Source organism: Prionailurus viverrinus, chromosome A3, assembly GCF_022837055.1.
Source record: "Prionailurus viverrinus isolate Anna chromosome A3, UM_Priviv_1.0, whole genome shotgun sequence".
NCBI lineage: Eukaryota > Metazoa > Chordata > Mammalia > Carnivora > Felidae > Prionailurus > Prionailurus viverrinus.
Window position 1 is genome coordinate 42,953,295 of NC_062563.1, and position 14,236 is coordinate 42,967,530.

The 14,236-nt window shown below is 47.8% G+C and overlaps 1 protein-coding gene across 8 annotated transcripts in view; it reads right to left on the reverse strand.

Moving 5' to 3' along the window:
- Positions 1–14,236, reverse strand: part of BFSP1 (beaded filament structural protein 1) — a 72,429-nt gene that overhangs the window by 16,337 nt on the left and 41,856 nt on the right. For all 8 annotated transcript variants that reach the window (XM_047854493.1, XM_047854496.1, XM_047854492.1 and 5 more), the window contains 2 exons: positions 6,584–6,679; positions 3,621–3,713 (listed from right to left, as the gene is read on the reverse strand). In XM_047854493.1, coding sequence (XP_047710449.1) covers positions 3,621–3,713; positions 6,584–6,679 — 189 coding nt within the window. The remainder of the gene's footprint in view (positions 1–3,620; positions 3,714–6,583; positions 6,680–14,236) is intronic.

A 14,236-nucleotide genomic window follows, 5' to 3' on the forward strand; every position in this document is an offset into this window, starting at 1 on the left:
GCTTTCTCTCAGTCTATCTCTGTGTCTCTTTACCTGTGTCTCTCAGTCGGTTTCTGTATCTCTGTCCTCTTTGTTTCTCTGTTTCAGTCCCCACCTCCCTGCCTCAAAGACGCAGACGAAGGGGTAGTGGGGGCAGAGGGGGACTCAGACTCTGAGCACCAGGGTGTGGAAGATATGCATCTATGCCACACTTTGCAAATTCTAGGCCTGCGGCCTGGAGATAGAGGCAGACAAGGTGCAAATACATTGCACCACCTCCCTGCCAGGGGCCTGCCTGCTTGTCTGGCCCTGTCTCTCCTCACTGCCCAGCTCCCACTCATCATACACCCCTGCTCCCTCCAACCCACAGCGGGAGTGTCTCACGCACAATAGACCCTTGGATATTCATTGAAGAGGAAGAAAGACAGCCTGGCTGCTGGCAGCTGGCACTAACTGCCAGGCTGTGGTGCTCCCTACTTACAAACTTATAGAAGATGCCCCCTCCCCACATCTGAAGATGTCACACTGGGACCATGGCGGAATGAGAAAGAAACAAGACTGTCCTGTGTCTAGGCACCCACAAAAATGACCAAACGTTTCCCGCCCCCACCCCCCCAACCTCCTGCCCCAGTAACAAGCGATGCTGCTTGATTACCAAGTATACCCTCCTAGGTACAAATTATCAGGATACTCAGTCATAGGACCAGCCCTCTCCTGAGGGCATCCAACCCAGAGCAGAGCCCTGCTTAGCTGATCCCTCCCCTCGAATTACCCACCACAGGCCTCGATCCTCTCACACATCCCTCCTCCTCTGAGACACCCTGCAAGTTCCCAGGGGACACACTCCTTTGCTGCAGTGAATAATACACCCGGCTTTATTTGACCATAGGTGCGTCCTCAGTGGCCTCTAGCTAGAGGGCACTGACATTATGCTTTACTGACACATTAACCATTGACCTGCTATCCTAGGGAACGACACTAATTATAGCCTCATTTTGCAAAGGTGACTTAACACATTTTTTAGGTAACAAGAGTCGGTCAGACAAACCTGAAAGGGACCATCTATCTCACATATAGAATTTTTAGGCTAAGAGTAATAAAGAATGTGGTACTTTCTAAATCTGTGCTTCTCGATCTGTAATGTTAATCTTTGGGGGGTCTCGCTAAAGGAAGATTCTTACTCAGGGGGTTCTGCACTCGGGCTGGAGATTCTGCATTTCTGACCAGCTTCCAGATGAGGCAAAGATCACTGACGATCACTGATGCTCTCAGACTGTCCAGACAGTCTCTATATTCTTACAACTCGGAAGAATTTTGTTACAAGAATACAGATGCATGATTTAAAAAGTGTGTTTGGTGTAAAAGAGCTTTGAACTGGGGGGGGGGGGGGCGGGGAGGAGCGGGGGGGCATGACTTTGCACAATATAAATAAGGTATCTGGAAAGAAACCTCTGACAAAAAAAAAAAATTAAGGCTTCAAGAGAAGCTATTTTAGGTCCTTCTAGAAGCCTCAGTTATATCAACTATGGAGAGCAGTCACCTGAAATGGTCACTGATGGGTGATGTGGACAAGAATATCCCCATGGAGGCCAAAACAAGCAAGTTTCCTACCTCACAGATGTTATTTGGCAGAGTTTTAAAGTGTCTTCTGGGGCACCTGGGTGGCTCAGTCAATTAAGCATCCAACTCTTGATTTCGGCTCAGGTCATGACCTCATGTTTGTTGATGAGATCGAGCCCTGTGTCGGGCTTCATATAGCTCAGGGCCTGCTTGGAATTCTCTCTCTCTCTCTTTCTCTCTCTCTCTGTCCCTTCTCCTCCCCCTCCCCCTTCCCTGTTACCCACCCTCCTACCACTCCCACCCTCCTGTGCCCTCCCTCTCTCTCAAAAATAAATAAACATTTAAAAAAAATAAAGTGTCTTCCAAAGGAAGCTTTGGGATTTCTTTGGCTTTGTTATAAAGAAATATTAAGTTAAAACAAAAAGACCCAAGCAGCCAGCTCCCCTGGCCCACAAGTTTGGAGCTTGTCTACACGCTGCCCTGGGAGTTTCTAAATGACTGAGGCAGGGTTCCACCTGCCAGGCAGCTGATTAATTGACTTGGGGTGTGGTCTGGACAGACTTCCAGGTGATTCCAAATGTCAGTGGGTATGAGCACCACTGTCCTAAGTTGTCCTTGCAGAATAACAGAATCTCACCAGTTGACCAGTTCCCCAAACCTTGTAACAACCTACCACAACCTCTGGAGAAAGGGCACCATGACATTTTTGTTTTAATCTGCATTATTGTCAGTTTATTTTTACATGTCTCATGTTATGCATCAAAAAATCCACTAAACCACATTAGGAAAACACGACGTCAGCAGCTAGAGAGCTCAGTGAAGGAATGTGGAACATTCTATCAGAAATGAGGGGGCACCTGGGTGGCTCAGTCGGTTTTAAGCATCAGACTTTGGCTCAGGTCGTGATCTCACAGCTTATGAGTTTGAGCTCCATGTTAGGCTCTGTGCTGACAGGTCAGGGCCTGGAGGCTGCTTCGTTTTCTGTGTCTCCCTCCCCCACTCTCTCTCTCTCTCCCTCTTTCTCGCTCTTTCAAAACTAAATATTTAAAAACTTTTTTTAAAAAGTGGGGCACTGGGTGGCTCAGTCAGTTAAGCATGCAACTTCAGTCCAGGTCATGATCTCACGGTTCGTGGGTTCGAGCCCCGCATCAAGCTCTGTGCTGACAGCTCAGAGCCTGGAGCCTGCTTGGGATTCTGTGTCTCCCTCTTTCTCTGCCCCTCCCCCGGTCATGCTCTGTCTCTCTCTCTCAAAAATAAGAAAATATTAAATTTTTTTAAATAAAATAAATTAAAAAAAAATGTTTTAATGTTTTTACATCCAAAATCACATTAAAAAAAATCAGCCTCTGTAATCTCTATTTTTTTTCCACAGTAGTTTTCATTCCACAAACTTACATAATCATTAACAGAGGCCAACCTTGAAAATACAGCCACGTACTGTCTGGGTCTCTCTGTATTCAAAATTTACGGTCAAATTGATAAGGAGAATAAGAAAAGAAAACACTTTTTTTAAATGGGCAAAAGACTGGATCAGATACCACAAAAAAGATACATGGATGGCAAATAAGCCACGAAAAGAGGCTCAACATCATTAGTCACTGGGGGACGCAGTTAAAACCACAGTGAGACACACAACACACCTGTTAGATGAGCAAAAAGCACAAACAGAATAAAAACCTGACATCCCCAGTGCTGGCAAGGATGCAAAACAACAGAAACGCTCACACACTCATCGTTGATGGGCTGCAACCATGCAAACCGCCTTGGGAAACAGTCTGGCAGTTTCTTACCAACTACGCAAGGAAGAACAGCCTGAAATTCTCAAGAGGAAATGCCTAAGACAATGGTCAGGGACACAGTCTGTGTCCTCAGATGCCTAAATTGTTCCCAGTCTGAGTGAAAGCAGGGAAGGGTAAACCTCAAAGGCGAACGCAGAGCGAGAGTGTGACCAGTGAACGCGGCTCGGTGCCCAGTCGGACCTGACCTGAAGCCTTACCTGAGTCTCTGCTAAACTAGGCCGTTGGGGGCGTAGGCGCCCTCCCCAGGTATGCTCTCCCTGCAGCCTGGGCTCTGATTCTTACCTCCCTCATCCCACTTGTAATGGCAGATGCTTGAGGGGTGGTCTGGACAATCTGCTGCAGGATGGTGACATAGGTCTGAATTTCCAGAAGATTCTGTTGGGGGAAGGAAAGCATTCTCATTAAAACTTGGGCTCCTTGAGATCTTGCCTCCAGGACCAGGTGACCCCAGGGATGAATGCTTTCACATGTTCACCGTCACAGACAGGACAGACCACGACCCGTGCAGTGGACACTTCACACTCCCTTTAATCTTCACAAGAACAAGAAGACAAATAAAGAGGCTTGTTGATCTCGCCATTTCCCCTCCATTACATGGATGCTTTTGCTGCTGGTCTTCCTAGAGCCCAGGATGGCAAAACTACAAGAGAAAGCAGAGGTGGGGGCAGAGAGACCCTGCAGGGTACAAAGGACTCTTTCTGACCCCAGAACAGGGCAGTGCTTCCAAGGATGGTCCCAGACTAAATCACTTACTAGCTGTGTGTGGCCTCAGGTAAGCAATTTAAACCTCCCAAAATTCAGGTTCTTCCATATAGGAGGACTAACGATCTGGAGGGGGGTCCTGATCCCCCTTCCCAGCAGAAAGAACACCTGTGCCCAGCTCCGTGCACGAGGGCTGATGGCACGGTGCAGAGAACTGCCCTCCTCCAGAAAATGGCCATCTTGTCCAGGAAGCAATGCCCCCCAATCCCACCTCACCCCCACCCCAGACCAATGACTCTCTGGCACAGGAGGACAAAAGGCCAACCCTCTTGCCTCAAAGTGGGACCAACCTTGTGGAGTGAGCGATTCATGTTGCAGAGCCCCCCGTGGGATCAAGCTGGACCAGACTCCAGCTAATCCCACACCTTTGCTCAGCTCCTACCCCTGTGCCCCTGTTCCCCCTCCTCTCCTCCTGAGAGCTCACCACTAATACAGCAATCGCACGAAAATCACCACTTGGGCTCTCCTCGTAGACAGCCCACCCTAAGACACTATCTCAGGAGGCTGCTGTTGGGACAAACGAGATAATGCACAAAAACTTCACAGTGTGAGCTCTTATTATTATCATTGTTCTAAACAGCCTCGAAGTGGTGGCGGGAGGAAACAGGCCAGGCCTGGTAGAAAAGCAGAGGAACACCATAGGGAGGGGGAGGCCTTCAGTATGAGTAACGGGGCCTCCCATTGTGCTGAGACAGGTCCACACTGAGGCAGGAAGAGAGTCTAACACTACTCAGCACTCACCAGGCTCCAGGCTGTACCAGGTGTCTCACCTATACTACCACACTGCATCAGTTTCCCCAGAAGCAGAAAGACATGGAATGTTGTGTCCCTCCAAACGTCACATATTGAAGCCCCAACCCCCAGTGGGATGGGGTTTGGAGGTGGGGCCTTTGGGAAATAACTAGATTTAGATGTGGTCATGAGGATGGGGCCCCAGGACAGGATTAGTGCCCTTATAAGAAGTGACACCAAAGAGCCAGGGGCACCTGGGTGGCTCGGTCAGTTGAGCATCCAACTTCGGCTCAGGTCATGATCTCACGGTCTGTGAGTTCAAGCCCTGTGTGGGGCTCTGTGCTGACAGTTCAGAGCCTGGAGCCTGTTTTGGATTCTGTGTTTCCCTCTCTCTCTGCTCCTCCCCTGCTCTCTCTCTCTCTCTCTCTCTCTCTCTCTCTCTCTCTCTCAAAAATAAATAAACATTAAAAATAAATAAATAAATAAATAAATAAACAAACAAACATTAAAAAAAGATTTAAAAAAATTCAAAGAGCTGACATCAGGAAAAGCCCAGGTGAGCACACAGTGATAGGGGGACATCTGCAAGCGAAGAAGAGGGCCCTCACCAGAACCTGGGAATGCTGGCTGGCACCCTGCTTTCAGTGTGCTGGCTTCTAGAATGGTAAGAAATGAATCTCTGTTGTGTATAAAGCCAACCAGTTGGTGGTACTTTGTTATAGCACCCTGAGTCGGCTCAGATATAGGCCCCGAAAGAAGGGTCTGAGTGCAAACAGTTCATTTGGGTGAAGATGCCAGGAAACATTATTGGAGGGAGAAGTGAGACAGGAAAGGCAAGGCAGCCAATAAGAATGTTACCAGGTAAGTTACCCCTATGGGAGCCTGGCGCTCAGGCCAGCCAGGGATCCTGGGAGTCGCGCAGAACAGCAGGTAAGAGGGAGCTGGGGTAAGAATCCAACAATGTGCATCCGTCACTGGCTGAAGCTGCTCCCAGGGCATTAGTTCCCCAACACCTGCCATGAGGCACAGCCACCCTCCACTGCCTGGCGATCGTCCGGAGGCCCAGCGGCAGATACTGGCAGGTGGAGGGAGGCCACAGCCCACTGGAGAGGTCAGCCCCCAGGACCACGGCCAGGCTCACAGGTCTGCTACACTCAGTTAACCACACAGCTGTGCAGAAGGAGAGTCTGGCATCCGCATTTTGAAGATGAAGCAGCACAGAGTGGGGACGGCACTCGCCCATGGTTACGCAGCTCCAGGATTTGATCTTTCCATTACACTAAAGCCCCCCAAAGTCAGGCCTGTGAGCAGCTAGCAGAGGCGGGAGGCAGAGAGGAATGCTTCCTGAGAGGAAGCTCCTGAATGCCATGTGTTCCCTCAACTAACTGGCTTAGAGGCAGGGCTAATAAATAGCTACATCGCATTTTCTGTATTTCTGCGTTTTTTGAGCCGAAACAACGGACAGGTCCTAGCTTACTCGAGACGGATCTATGTACGATCACTTTGTAACGTACGAAACGGACATCAGTTCCCTCCCCTCAACACACACATTACTGCCTCCTCCTCTACATATGTCTGGCTCCCTGAGTGCCATCCAGCAACCAACCCATCGCCCCCTTGGTTCAGGAGCAATCCACACAAAAGTAACCCACGATAGCAGGCTCATGTTTCAGCCACGAGTGCCCTGGACTTGTCTGGCCAAACCCAAACCAGGTTATCTGAGGGACAGTCTTCGGAAGGGTCACAGTTACCTTTTTGTACCTGTCCTTTGCTGCACTGATATCATCCTGCAGAAACTGGGCTTCGATCTGAAGGCGCAGGTTATGCAGTAAGGCTTCATCAGCTTCCTGCAATGAGAAAGGGAGCCACACGTGGAGGCAGGGATACATGGGTGTGAAATCGGCCGGGCATATGAGCACATGGACCTCCTGGGGTCTTATTAAAACACAGATTCCTGTTCTGTAGGTCTGGAAGAGTGTCTAAGATTCCACATTTCCAATAAGGCATTGGGTGAGCCCATTGATTCTGGTCAAGAACGGCAGTTATCAACAGAGATTGAGTTTCTTACCCCCAAAGGGACATTTAGTAATATCTGGAAACATTTTCAATTGTGACCACTTGGGCGGTGGGGTGTGACTATGGGCATCTAGTAGGTAGAGGCCAGGAGTGCTGCACAATATCTTACAATACACGCCCCACATGGCAAAGAATTCTCCAGCCCAAAATGTCAATAGTGTCAGGGTTGCGAAGATTTTCCCTAAAAGATCAGGGAGAAAATTAGCATATGTTTACATACCAACAGCCTTAAAATTTAAGTTACAGCTATATCTGTTCTATATCTCAGCATCAGTAAGTTGAGTTTCTAAGACTGAGAAAGAATTTTCCGTTAACGATGAAACCTTCGTTTTAATAGTTTTCTCCCAAGTACTGCTGACACTTACTCTGACACGATGTTTCTTTAATACAATATGCATATTTTTTAGAATGATTGCTGTGGTGAATGCTGTTTATTCCTTTAAAGTGGGAAGTGACATGTATGACACAAGGCTGAGTGTCCTCATCAAACATTGTGATAGTTCACCGACTTTTATCTCATTGATCTTGTTTGGATGAACCAAATAGGTTGGATTACTATACTCTTTTTTTTTAATGTTTATTTATTTTTGAGAGAGACAGACAGAATGCGAGTAGGTTAGGGGCAGAGAGAGAAGGAGACACAGAATCCAAAGCAGGCTCCAGGCTCTGAGCTATCAGCACAGAGCCCAACGCAGGGCTCGAACTCACGAGCTGTGATATCATGACCTGAGCCGAAATCAGATGCTCAACTGACTGAGCCACCCAGGTGCCCCAGATTACTGTGCTTTTTTTTTTTTAATTTTTTTTTTAATTTATTTTTGAGACAGAGCACAAGTTGGGGAGGGTCAGAGAGAGGGAGACACAGAATCTGAAGCAGGCTTCAGGCTCTGAGCTGTCAGCACAGAGTCCGACGTGGGGCTCGAACTCACAGACTGTGAGATCATGACCTGAGCTCAAGTCGGATGCTCAACCAACTGAGCCACCCAGGCGCCCCTTACTGTGCTCTTAATAGGACAGTGCTGTGATGGCTAGAACTGCCTTAATGCTACCGCAGTCCAGTGTAATATTACAGGTGAGTGTCCCTTGGGTCCAGCACGCTATTATAGGTGAGCATTGCTTGGGTTCCTCAAGACTGTCACTTTCCTGAGACCCCCCTGCAATGTCAACTGCCAATACCTGAGGCCTTGCCGAGGGAATTTTTACTGACTTATTAATGACTTGTTAAAAAGCATGAATGGTAGCAATCGGCTTTCATTAACAAAGGCAGATAAGTGGTTGGCTAACATATTTAAGACACTGTCCAACCTCGTGTGAACAGAGTTACAACAGTCAGCATGTGCAAGGGCCCAGGTATTTTGAGACAAATCCCACTTTTGCACAAATAGGGTTTAGATTCCAGGGAGGCCTTTGGCCTGCACTCCTCAGAAACGCACTTGATTCCTTCATCACTCCTATAAAAGATGACTATAGGAAGATTTTGATTGTTGGAGGCTAACAATAAAGATATCAGGTTTCTGACTCCAAAGGATCACCTGCTTTGAATGAGCTTTTCACGCAAAGTGCTGTGTCAGCAAGTGCCACATGGGAGAGCTGGGACTTCGTGAGACTAGAAAACAGGCTGTATGGAAAATGTTTAATTAAGAAATACGTGCCCGGGGCGCCTGGGTGGCTCAGTCGGTTAAGCCTCTGACTTTGGCTCAGGTCATGATCTCACAGCTTCGTGAGTTCAAGCCCCATGTTGGGTCTGTGCTGACAGTTCGAAGCCTGGAGCCTGTTTCAGATTCTGTGTCTCCCTCTCTCTGCCCCTCCCCTGCTAACGCTCACTCTCTCTCTCTCAAAAATGAAATAAACATAAAAAAAGAAGAAGGAAAAAAAAGAAATATGTGCCTGTGTGAATTTGGTCTGAAACTTGAGCAAAATTGTAGGGGAGCAGTTAATCCCCACCCAACTCGAACTTCTGAGGGTATTTTATCTACCAAAAATAACTTTGAGTTTCTCTTAAAAGAACTTCTTCAGAGTTCTACAAAATCAACTGGGTCAGTTGGCAAACATCAGAAATGCATCTTAAAGCATTCCTGTTTGCATAGGGTTTATGCAAGTAAAAATGAAATAAGCTATCCTAATACAGCACTGTCCAAGTCTCGGGCATAATTTTAAAAATTTCTGGCAGCTACATGGAATAAAATAAAAAGAAATGGGTGAAAGTAATTTTAGTAATATATTTTATTACACCCAATATACCCCGCATATTGTCTTTTCATCATGTAAACGCTTTTTTTTTTTTAAGTTTATTTATTTTGAGAGAGAGAGAAAGCATGTATGCATGAGCAGAGGAGGGGCAGAGAGGGAGAGAGGGAATCCCAAGCAGACTCCACGCTGTGAGCACAGACTCCAATGTGGGGCTCGATCCCATGAACTGTGAGATCATGACCTGAGCCAAAACCACGAGTCGGACACTTAACCAACTAAGCTACCCAGGCACCACTGTAATCAATATTTAAAAGTTATTAATGAGATATTTTACATCCTTTTTTTTTTTCAGGCAAGGTCTTTGAAACCTGGCTTATATTTTACACTTACAACACACTGTGATTTGAACTCCCTGTGTTTCAATCACTCCCCAGCATACGTGGCTGGTGGTTCCTGAGCTGGACAACGCAGCTCTACAGGATTAATTTTAGGCACAAAGGAGAATCTCATTCTTCCTCAGTATCTCCTCCAGGTTTCTGCCTGGGGGGAGAATGTCCCCAGTGTCTTTCCTCTAATTTCCAGTTACTAAATCCTTCCCTTGGAAGAATGTGAAGTCCCTCTATGGGTACCAGGGAGGCCAACACTGAGCAAGCAGGCAGGGAACCCTCAGACAGAAGGAGGGAAGGACCCCAGCCTAGAGCTGGCTCCCTGCCCACTGCCCCTAGACTCCTCTGCTTTCCCCAAGGCTCCTCTCACTCTTTGGCCCTGGAGCTGGCCTCCGCTGCCCACTGGCAGACACAACAGCATAGGGGAAAATCGTACCCTTTGGGAGACCCACACAGGGTCTGAAGTCTTTTTTTTCCTAATCAGAAGTAAAAGAATGAACCAAATTACAAGACAAGAATGCATGTTCCCAGGTACAGGGCTCTGAACTCTGAACGGTCTGAACTAAATTCATATGCAATCTAGCTATGGGTGTTCACTTTCTGGGCTCATTCTTTTGATTAATGAATTGATCTGATCGTTCACTGACTTTTGATGAGCTCTGTCCTCAGGACTTAACGATGGGCCCTCAAATCCTGTGTCCCAGGGACAGTAACGAATATGCCCTTATACAATCGAGGTGTTAATTCCCCAGGGCAAGTGGGCAGGTCCCTTGGAGGCCCTGGTGACTGGCTCTCTGAACTACCCAGAATTATCACCTGAGCCTAGCGAAGCCCCTCTGAGAGAGAAAGCGTGGGACAAAGAAAGCCTGGGTGACTGTCCAGCAATGGGAAAGGGCTGAGGAACCAGACAGAGCCAGGATAACTTACAGACACCAAAGGGAAGGCAGCCGGGGCTCAAGAAAGACAGAAAGCAGGACAGTCCCAGGAATCTAAACAGCAGAAGGTAATGGCTCCGCCCTCAGGATGACCCAACTGCCAATGAATTCATCTCCGTGTCTCTCCAGTTCTGGGAGAGGGCTGTGATGGGTCACAAGACCACCATCTTGACTGATCGTCCTAATAGGACCACAATGATGGGAAGGACGATCAAAGTGTTTGGGGATGCAGCTGTACCCCCTTCAGGAGCAGGGGTTTGCTGTGGAAGTGATTGGGCAGGGCTCAATCCGGGACAGAGTTGGTGGAAGACCTTGAACTGGTCCTTCTGGATATCTTTCTACCCTCCCTACCCACTAATCTCATCCCCAGCCTCTCACCATACCCCCCTCTTAAGACTGCTGAGGAGGAAGCAGGGCAGAGAATTCTCACACATCTTCATTTTTACCAAAAACTCATCCATGATTGACCCACAGTCACCAGAGCTGAAGAACTGAGAATACGGTTTCAAGGACACTTTGTGTCATTACTTATAAAGGGATCGAACACTCACACTTTTAGAAATAGAGAGGACCCCAAGATCATTGGTCCTCAAGCGTTTGTTAAGTCACATGTGTCATCCTTCCCACAAAATATCCCAGGATGTCATTGCATAGCGGCAATGCAGAGACGTGTTTCTGGAACAGCATGACCACAGTGGGGTCCATCCAGCAGCCCTCTTCCCTCAGAGGCCCCTCAGCAGCTCCATGGGCCTGTGGGCTCTGCCAATCGCAGCTCAGAAACTAGAGTCTTTCCTTATAGATGGCCAGCCTGAGGCCAGATCAACCAGTGGGTCATGCAGCTAGTTAACGGAAGTTACCGGGAAACAACAGGACTGGAATCTGTCTCTACTAGTCAAGAGTTAAGTGGGGCGCCTGGGTGGCGCAGTCGGTTAAGCGTCCGACTTCAGCCAGGTCACGATCTCGCGGTCCGTGAGTTCGAGCCCCGCGTCGGGCTCTGGGCTGATGGCTCAGAGCCTGGAGCCTGCTTCCGATTCTGTGTCTCCCTCTCTCTCTGCCCCTCCCCCGTTCATGCTCTGTCTCTCTCTGTCCCAAAAATAAATAAACGTTGAAAAAAAAAAATTAAAAAAAAAAAAAAAAAGAGTTAAGTGCTGAGTCTTGACCCCATCCTGCAAGGTGCCTGCCTTTCTTTCCACATCTCCCTCTTAGGATGGTGCCCAAACAACCACTCTCGGCTCCCATCAGCCAAGCCTTTAAAGCTGCTCGTGGTGATAACAAAGGCTAGCCAATATTTGCCCTTAAAATAGGGATTATACAGATGCCTCTGCACGCACATTCTCCTGCTTTGAGGACAGTCATCTGATAAACCGTCCCCCAAATTCCCAAAGGTGAGTAGGTACCTCTGGAATGTGCAGTTGCTGGTATGTTGAGGAAAATTCGTTTGGAAGTGTTTTCTTTTGTTTGCACCAGAACTCAGAAATGTGTGGACGCTGGTGTTTTTATTATGCTTTGGATGCTGTCAGCTGCATTTTCAAAAGCTCCACCAGCAGAAGCATCTAGATTCTTTCCGAATCGAGACGCTGGGTCAATAGTCTAATTTTCAAAAACATTCCAACCCTGATGCTGTACGTATTTGAGATCTGGTGGTTCTCAAAGTGTGGTTACCGATGATGAGGGAAAATGAGAAGTGTACAATGATTCGGGGTGTAAAATATCTGGCAGATCCCAGATGTACTGGGTCAGAATTTCTGCAGTCAGGACCCAGAAATGTGTATTTTAACAAGCCCTCCAGGTGCTGCTGGTGGACATGGGCATTTCAGAATCGCTGATCTAAACCACTTTTTGAGAAAGAAACTAGAGAAATAACTAGAGTCCAGCGTGCCTCTGAAGAATCAGCCTTGCCAACCCATTCACAGGGATGCCAGAAATCCCTTTAAAAACCCACTGTCTGTATCTTTACCCAGCCTCAAATCCAGCATTCAATCAGCCACCCCCCCCCCCAACCCCAAAAGAAAAGCTGCTCAAGAATGGGTATTCAAGTTCATTGAGATTTCTAGTTAATTGGGATTTAATTAAAAACACTTCAACCCTGGACGCCAAAAACCTTTCCAGAAATTGTAGGTTTGCCTTCCTTCCCGGGGCTCAGGCTGGCCTGGAGGACGGTGCTGAGTATGTTCTAGACTCTGCTCCCTCTCTTCCCACTGTCTTCTCTCCCTGGGCACTCTTCCTGGCTCCTCCTCTCCCCTTCTGTTCTCCCAGCCTCCCCGCCCCCAGCCTCCTCCTGAACTCAGCCTTCCCAGTTCCCTCTCCTTTTCTGCCCCGGAAGTTCATCTCCAGCCCCAGAGTTGTTCTCAGGCAAATGAAGTCCTGTAGCCCCGAAGGTGAAGGCATCAAGCCCCACCCTGGTGTTCCCCAAATGCCCTTGCTTCTTACCCTTTCCTGGACAAATTAAAGATATACAAATTGCATGAAAAAAAGTGCACCTATGACAGCTTTAGGTGTTTCTTTAAAAAATGTTTTTAAGTGAAAGCATTTGACTAGAACCTACATCATTTTAAAATCCTGGGGATTTTAAAGGAAAATAGGAAAGAAACCTGAAAGCCTCCGTATAGTTTTCTTAAAATAAGCAACATTGGGCATTATTGGGACCAATAACCATATATACACAGAGAGAAAATGGGTCCTGGAGTTCAGCCAAACCCAAATATTTAAAAGTCATCAAGAATTCTTACTACATCAAAATACCTTTGGCCACAGTATGTAAGTGGTATGTTACGGAATTTATTTTATTTCCAAATGCCTAGCAGAGAGTGGCTCGTTTTAGGTTATGTGGCTGTTAACAAATACAGTAACTCTGTTCTGGAGATGTGATTACATGGGCAATATTCACAGATAACAGTCTGATGAAAGCAGCAGCAATCAATCTTGTCAACATACACGGTGATATTTTCCAAACATGGCTCAAAGACCGGGTCAACGGTTTCTCCTGTACCCCATTTTCCATGGCCACACCTAGGGATGAATGAATCTCTTCCACCAGAGCAAAGGAAAGGGGTGCTGAGACTAAGATGACAGTCAAAACCATGTTGATCTGATGCGTGCAGACATTCCAAGATTTGTCGACCAAAATCCTTTATAGGACCAGCTAACAAGACATGAATATACTCTTGCATTTTCATCTTCTCATGTGACCATCTCAATGAACAGAGAACAAGAAGGTCCAGCCTTCCCCTGGCCGGCCCCTTCAGTTTCCCTGAGGCAAGGATTGGATACATGTTGTTTATTCCAAGAAGCACTGGAAGGGAGGAAGTGATCCGGGGAAAGGGACAAAAGGCAATAACGCTGTGTAATGAGTAGGTTACCGCCGTGGACAACCAGACCTCAGTCCTGCTGGGGGCACGTGGAGAGACTCAACAGAACTCACCTGTGAACTCTTGCTACAAGGGATGGGGCAGCTGGGGAACACATCCACCCACTCCCACCCCTCAGTGGCCGAGGGCTGCTCCTGGGGAGCTAACTGCCTCACTTCCAGCCTATGCCTCCAGCGGATCATGCACATCCCCACAGCCAGAGACACGCAGGAAGCTGCCAGTATGCTCAGCAGGTCTGTGTGACCTCAGGGGTGGCCCAGGGGATATGGACAGAGCACCAACATCAAGTGTGAAGGGGTCATCTTTACCCAGAGACTCTGGCTTTGTGTCTGTCTCCTGAGAGTCAGGGACCAGAGGCAGGGAACGAACCACGTACACAAAAGACTCCTGACTACACCTGGCTCCTGACTACACCTGCCAAGGATGGGCTGTGGGGCTCCTAAGTCACT